Below are 8,249 nucleotides of genomic sequence, written 5' to 3' on the forward strand. Positions count from 1 at the left end.
TGTATTTCTACGGTGCATTATCGGGTGGTTCATGATGGTATAGAGATTGGGCCTATTTTTTACCGTGGCTTGCATAAGGGAGACCGATTTCCCCCTATATTTTTATTTTGTGTGCTGAAGGGTTTTCCCGTTTAATTTCGTTTCATATTGTTAAGGGCAGTTTACATGGGAGTCGGATCACAAGAGGGGCTCCAGAGATTTCGCACCTCTTCTTTGCGGATGACAGTTTGCTTGTGTTTCAAGCTCAAATTGCAGAAGCAATTATTGTTAAACAAATTATTGCTCTTTATGCTCAGGCTTCCGGGCAAGTGATCAATTTCTCAAAATCTTCTGCTTGTTTTAGTGGCAATGTCTCGTGAGTCACCCGTGCTTCCATTTATTTTGTGTTGGGGGTGGTGGAGCAGCGAAATTTGGGTTGTTACCTTGGTTTGCAGACTGTGATTGGTGGCAACAAACTGGAAGTATTTCAGTTTCTTAAGGATAGGGTTTGGTAGAAGTTGTACTCTTGGAAACGACATTGTTTATCGCGTGCGGGTAAAGAAGTGATGCTCAAGACTGTACTATAGGCCATGCCAAACTATGTCATGAATTTGTTCTTGCTCCCTAAAACGCTGTATGCTGAGCTTCAACGTATTTTTAGTCCTACTGGCGGGGTAAGGGTCTGCAGCATGAGAAGGGTATTCATTGAATGAGCTGGGAGCGAATGAGCAGGTCAAAATGCCTTGTTGGGTTAGGTTTCAAGCGACTCCATGAGTTCAATCTGGCTATGCTGGGGAAACAGGCTGGGTCTCTTGTTTCTTCTCCTACTTTTTTGGTCTCTCGGCTCCTTAAAGCATGCTACTTTCTGGATACATCTTTTCTAGAGTCCTCATTGGGCTCGAATCCTGGTTTTCTTTGGCGTAGCTTCTGGGCTGTTAGAGATTTGTTGAAGACTGGTGTTTATTGGAAGGTGGGTTCAGGTTCGAACATTTTGGTTTGGAATGATTTTTGGTTACGGTGCTCTCCTTCATCTATGATTTCCACAATAAGACCTGCTTCTACTGCTTCTACTGTTTCAGATCTCATTCGTGATGGTAATGGGATGAGCAATCGACTAGTTTTTTTTTTTTTTTTTTTTTTTTTTTTTTTTTTTTTAATTAGATAAATTTATTAAAGAAGAAGATTATTTACATATTATACTGATTAAATCTATAATTAATTGAGTTGAACCGAATTTTCTTGAAATAGTGCTTGATTTGTGAAAAATATATTTTTATTTGAGTTTGATACGAACTAATTTACAATTAAAAAGAAAATTAAAACAAGTAAATTCCAATTTAGTCATAAGAAAACCTACTGTTTTTCAAGATCTTCTATTAATAATAAGAATTTTATACTTATAAAACAGGATTATTTGTTAAATCTTTTGAATTTATCTATTAGATTTTAATAAAATTTAAAATGATAACAAATAATTTTTATATTATAAGTTATAAAAGTTAATTTTACAGAATTAAAAAGGTTAATTAATCTTTAATTCAATTGGCTTGAAATATATCAATAATTTTTCAATTTATAGTGAAAAAAAGTTTTTATTAGTAAAATATTTAAAATAATTTTTATGTAAATTTTCCTTTTATAATATGGAAAAATTAAAGTTTTTATTAGTAAAATATTTACAATCTTTTAAATAAAAATGCACAATTGACCTAAAGTAAAAAACATTATCGTAAATTTAATTTGAAATTTAAAGAAAAAAATTATATAAATATGATGGATTAATCTAAGATTTTAATCGAACAGAAGTGCAAGAAAATTCGGAAATGACGATAAAACCCGACAACAAACAGAGTAATAGATAATTATTTGCGTGACAAAAATGTTATTTTGCTGAACCGGAGGGTCAATCTTGCCCGCAAATCCCGATCATAAGAGCCTTTCAAAACCCTCAGATCAATTCCTCCCAATCCCATCATAAAACCCTTCAAAACCCATGCCCTCAGACTCCATCAAAGGTTTCTGCAGAAAAACGAAAATGGCTACTCATCTCTTCACTCGCTCTCTCTTGGTCAGACCTACTACCATCAACAAAAGCTTAGTTTCTCTTCTCTCGCGCTACTTCTCTTCCCTTCCATCAACATCTCCTGGTTCTCGCTCTTTCTGTTTTCTCCGTTCTCTTCGCCCACTCTTCACGGCTACAAATTTTGTGTCCTCTAATTCCCGGGCCCTCACAACCCGTTCTTTCTCAACCCGTACTACGACGTCATCGCTCAACGATCCAAGCCCTAACTGGTCTAATCGGCCTCCAAAAGAGACGATCCTGCTGGATGGGTGCGACTTTGAGCACTGGCTTGTGGTTATGGAGAAACCAGAGGGTGACCCTACTAGGGATGAGATTATTGATTACTATATCAAAACCCTTGCTCAAATCGTAGGCAGGTAAGGTGTCTGTTTCCCAAAACTTCAACTAGTTGTTTTTGTTGCTCTTTTTAGTTAGTGGGTTTGTTATTTCGGCTTAATAGTATGTGTTTTACTTTCTTCTTATTAGTTAGGCTATGCTTGAATTTCTAACTTCATGGGCATGTATAAAATTATCGCAATCTCTTTGTTTAGACGGAATGCTGGAGAAAGCAGCGGTTTACTAGCTTAGTTAATCAGATATTTTGCATTTACTAACTTTCCTGTCAATAGTTCCTTATCGTATGTGCTCTGCTATGTCAAGGTTTTCAGTCTCCGTCAATTAATTTTCTGCAAATTTTGTATAACAGAAGATCCATTGTGAGGATCCTGGCTGTCTGGTCTAGTCATGACGTAATTTGAAAAGAATAAACTTGAGGGTCTATTCCATGATTGTAATGAATATTAAAATTAGAATTTGATGATAAACGATTTTTTTTTTCGAACTGGATGAACTGATTCAGGGCATGACAAGTGAAAATTTTGATTCTTTTGTGATAAATTTGTGTTCTTATTAATTATTTTCCCTAGAAATATGTGGCACCCTAAACAACTTTGTCCAATTTTTTTCTGTTAAAAGGCCTCTATATATGTTGGACCTCCTCTTTAAGTATATAAGCGTTACTTATTCAAGCATTAGGATATTTATGGGGAGGAAGGATCAATACTGTTCCTTCTGTTTTCTTTACTCTTACAAGGATTAAACATTTTTTTTAGACTAACTTGTGTCACCAATCCAATTTCAGCCATTAATTTTTAGCTTTTTATTTAGATTACAGCATCTTTGATGTGAAACTTTTATGCTTTCAATACCTTATGCCTAAGATTATTAGATCAGCATATAAAGCAATTTTGAAACTAGTGCAACCTTCAATAAGTCCCCGCATGAGTGGAAATTGAACTCAGACTAAGATTTTTAGATCAGCATATTATTCAGACTACAAATCAAATTTGTTACAATTGGAACAAGTGTAATCTTCAACAGATCCCCAATTGAGTGGAAATTGAACCTGGGACCTTTTGATCTCCTACCTCAATTTCGAACTTGGATTTCAATTTAATCACTAGGCTCAAACCTCAATGGCTAACTAGTAGTAGCTTTGTTTATGTTAAAATAGTAATCAATTTCAGGTTATTTTACTTTATTCTACAATGGATTAATTGTTAAAAATTCTACTATAATATTATATACCATTGTCTCTATTGTTGCAAAAATGTGAATTTCTCATTTCATGGGCATTTATAAAATTGTTATTCACAATCTCTTTGTTTAGGGGGAATACTAGACTAACCAGTGTAGGTTAGTTGAGTAACTTGACTAGTCTTAGTTAATCAGAATTTTAGATATACAAGGATTTAATCTTCCTGGTACGCACTTCTTTTCATGGTGGGAAAAGAGAGTAAACCGTGGTCTCATTTATATTATGGTAGATTTTTCTTTTGTTTTGAATTATGTATGTGAATTTCTCATTTCATGGGCATGTATAAGATTGTTAATTGCAATCTCTTTGTTTAGATGGAAGGCCGGACAAACCAGCGTAGCTTACTTGAGTATCTTTACTAGTCTTAGTTAATCAGATATATTTTGGATTTACGAGGATTAGATCTTACTGTTATATGCTTTAATTTATGGGGGGAAAGAGAGAGCCCTGATTTCATTTGAATTATGGTATGTTCTTCTTTGTTTTCAAGGTTCCTTAATCAATAGTCCTCCCCAACTGATAAATAATTTCATTATGGATTTTAAGTATACTATATTATAGCAGTTATTAGGTAATATGGATATGTCAAACGACAACCCTTGCCATATTGTTTAGCTTTTGTTGTGTACAACTTTTATTTTATATCATGTATCCCTTGTTAGTCTGTCTCTCTCTCTCTCTCTCTCTCTCTCTCTCTCTCTCTCTTTCTGTGATTGTGTGTCGAGAAAAAATTGAAGCATGTTAGGCATGTGGCTTCTCATGGACAGTTTCGTTTCTTACTTTGCATATGGTTCACTTGCTTCTAGTTTTTGCGTTGCATATGTTGTTTCTTACGCAGAATAGTCTGGCTGTTGATTTTAGTTTATTGATTTTTTATTTTTATGTGATTTATGGATGTGAATGACAGTGAGGAAGAAGCAAGGATGAAGATCTATTCAGTTTCAACCAGGTGCTACTATGCATTTGGAGCACTTGTGTCTGAAGAGCTCTCTTACAAGATCAAAGGTTCATCTAGCTTCCAAGCGCTTAACTTATGCTGTTATTTTTTGTAATTGCTTTTTGATCTCTGATGGATATCTTGTTTTTTTTTTTTTTTTCTTCTTCTCATTCTCTCAGAGTTGCCCAAGGTTCGATGGGTTCTTCCTGATTCATACTTGGATGTGAAAAACAAAGATTATGGAGGTGAGGTGTTCACTTTTTTGCTTACTGGCATTAACATGTCTGCTAGAATCTATTTAGGATTTAGGGTTATAATGAATTTAGGATTTCAAGATATCCATGTTATCTTTACTTTGTCTAGGTTTTAAGAAGAATATCATGTCATATGCATTGGTTTGAATGAAACTTGTCTTTTTATTTTTCTAGTTTTATCTGTAACAGTACAATTGATCGTAAAAGCACTTGGTATTTCTTGGTATTTGATTTTATTAGTTCTGAAATTGAGTCTAATAAGGTTTTTAGGAAAAAATAATGGTTTCAATGCATTTTTAAACACCTGAAAGGATAAAGCCAGTAGCATTTTTGTAGGAAACATTTTGTATCCTCTCATCCCACTCATTGTCTTTTTTGCATTGTATCATGGGTTCTAGACATGCTGTTAGATAATTCTTGCTACATTATCAAATAACCTCTTTTCCTATGGCTGTTATGGTACCTGCTTTCTGCTTTGAGGGATTGCAACTTTCTCATCTGTTTATTTCAGGGGAGCCATTCATCAATGGGCAAGCTGTTCCTTATGATCCGAAGTACCACGAGGAATGGATAAAGAACAATGCTAGGGCAAATGAGAGAAATAGGCGCAATGATAGGCCTCGGAACTTTGATCGCTCAAGAAACTATGAAAGAAGAAGGGAAAACATGCAGAACCGAGATTTTCAGAGCACAAGAGCGGCTCCAATGGATAATCAGGCAGTAAACATGAGTGGACCAGGTGGACCTCCACCACCCCCGCCTCACAACTACTCGGCTGGACCTCCACCACCAGCTCCTCAAAACTACTCAGCTGGACCTCCACCACCCCCTCCTCAAAACTACTCAGGTGGTTCTCCACCACCCCCTCCTCACAGCTACTCGGCTGGACCTCCACCACCACCTCATAGCTACTCGGGGGGACCTCCACCACCACCTCCTCACAGCTATTCGGGGGGACCTCCACCACCTAACAACTATGCACCACCACCTAACAGCTACCGCCCACCACCACCAAACAATTACCCGCCACCGCCAAGCATGCCAAATTCTGGATGGTCCAATAACATGCCTGGGAACATGCAGCAGAACTTCCAGAATGGTCCCACCAATAGAGGCATGCCTCACCAAAATGCACCTTCCAACTACCAGAACTACAATGGAAACAGGGATTGAGTAGACACTAGGCATGGAAGGAGGAAATTTTTGGTTATGGGTTGTATTTGATAACGTATCGGTCACAATGTTTAGTTTCCTGATGATATTCTGCATGGTGCTACTTGTCTGATCAATTTTAAAAATAGAATTCAATTTGTAGTATCTGTTTCAACCTGCTTATTGGATGCTCAAAAAATTACTCTTCTACTTTCATCTCCATGAATACTCTTTGACTACTACGCGTGAAGAAGCACAGGTTTGATGGTGGAAAGTGCATGTTCTGTTTAGCTTTTCATGTTCATCTTTGAAACCCCGCCACAGGTCGATCTCCTGGATGACTTGTGAGCCCAACATTGTAATGATTTCTTGTGCAAGAATGGAGAGGATTGCTTCTGTCATTTTTAGGGAAAATGAGAGCTACGGAAGGTCTTTGGTGGAAATTGTTTCAAGCTTTAGAGAGAAGATTGTGTACTTGTTGTGACTAGTGAGGCCGCCTTAGTCACTGTCTGAAAATTCTCGTGTTTCTGCATTTTGGGACCAAGCGATAATGGTCTTTTAATTCTTAATCATCGGGTGGAATGCACTCAACAGCAGAAACAGGTGCCATTCCGCTTTTTTTTTAAAGGATAATTTAGCGGCGATGTCCCACAAAAAATTTCACTCATTCAAAACCAAAAGCATCTCATGTATATCTCTTTAACCAAAAAAAAAAAAAAAAAAAAAAGGGTCTTTCCATAATTATTAGGAATTAATTGGTTCAGTTACAGTTTATAATGTCTCATTTAGCTAGCAAAAAATCTTCTTTATACCCTAGAACAAGTTACTTCTTTTGAATTTTATTAAATGGGTGTTCTAGTATTTTTCTAGAGTAATCAAAACTTTTAACCGACAGTTTCGGTCTAGTTTCAATTTATTTACAATATGATTTGATTTTAATTCATCTACAGAATGGTTCGATTTCGGTTTGATTTTCAGTGCAAAATGAACCGATGACCATGCCTACTTTTAGGTATAAAAATTAATCCTAACTTTACAAAAATCGTTATTTTACTTAAAGCCACTTTTAATGAGTGGAGTAAATTATGTTTTGTTCTGCGTTATACATTTCAATTGAATATAGCATATTAAATAACTACACGATGTTTTTAGCACTATATAGATTTTGTTAGCTTGTAGGTCATCATTCATATATAAAACTTAACAAATACAAAATATGATTCAACATGAGAAGGAAGAGATTTTCTTGAGAAAACAACAAAGTTTTAGAGTCTTTGGTATTAGTTTTTATCTTATTAGTTAGTAAGAGTTTGTATGTCTGAACTACGTTATTGAGTTGAATGATTAAGAAGTGTTATATCAAGAGCTGATTGTCAAATGATTAAGTGGTATATAAAATCATTTTATCTTTCCGTACAATAAATAAATTATATTGCTTTCTTTAATGGATTCTAATAAGAAGTTTTTGTTTTTTTTGTACACCAAAGCATAGCTTAGTGATTAGTGTATATACGAACTGACAATAGATTCAGGTTCGAATCCCTTCCCCAAATACTCTAAAATACAAAATTTAATTTGCAAATATGTAAATATAAATAAGCAACTTATTATTAATTCAGTTCTATAAACAAACTTATCCTGAATTAAAATTTAGGATTCGAGCCTGCAATCCACCAAACAAAAACAAAGGCTCTTGTTCATAGAATTTCTTCCTTCCTTGAGTACACATGGAAAACTTACTCAGTAGAATACACAAAAACTAATGTCAATGTAGAACTTAATGCAGCACAAGGAAAATATGGTCAACAAATAAAGAGTAATCAGAAAAGAAAAAATCCTTGGCAAATGTACGGACTTTTAGGTGGGCTTTCCTCGATGAAGGTTGCAATTTCACATTCTACAGGTTACTAATAATGAATCTAGCTTGGAACATAAATCAATGTATTGCTTTATCTCAGCCATGTTGTGGGTCCCTCCGACATGTGGGACCCACAAAAGTTTGAAGAAAAGAAAAAAAAGGTCTTATTTTGGCGGTCAAAGAAGGCCGTAGAAGGAGAAAAAAAAAGGAAAAGTGGACGCATAATTAACGCGTCAATGAGAAAAAAAAAAAGAAAAGTGGACGCGTGATTAACGCTTCAACCACGTCCATTCGGTTGATGTGTTAATGACGCGTCCACTCGGTTGACGCGTTAATGACGCGTCCACTAAGCAAAACACACAAAAATAAAAGAATACGAATACAGAATTAGTGTAGCGAATTTTAGAAAA

The 8,249-nt window shown here is 35.5% G+C and overlaps 1 protein-coding gene across 1 annotated transcript; it reads left to right on the forward strand.

Moving 5' to 3' along the window:
• The first annotated feature begins 1,929 nt into the window (after positions 1-1,929).
• LOC105639198 (multiple organellar RNA editing factor 8, chloroplastic/mitochondrial) lies at positions 1,930-6,156 on the forward strand. Its single transcript, XM_012223174.4, has 4 exons — positions 1,930-2,418; positions 4,546-4,643; positions 4,755-4,820; positions 5,341-6,156. Exons 1-4 carry the CDS (start codon positions 1,973-1,975, stop codon positions 6,000-6,002), a joined length of 1,272 nt encoding a protein of 423 aa, XP_012078564.1. The 5' UTR covers positions 1,930-1,972; the 3' UTR covers positions 6,003-6,156.
• Positions 6,157-8,249: the final 2,093 nt, after the last annotated feature.

The sequence above is a fragment of the Jatropha curcas genome, chromosome 7, assembly GCF_041381405.1.
Source record: "Jatropha curcas cultivar XTBG-Jc1 chromosome 7, XTBG_Jcur_1.0, whole genome shotgun sequence".
Classification (NCBI taxonomy): domain Eukaryota; kingdom Viridiplantae; phylum Streptophyta; class Magnoliopsida; order Malpighiales; family Euphorbiaceae; genus Jatropha; species Jatropha curcas.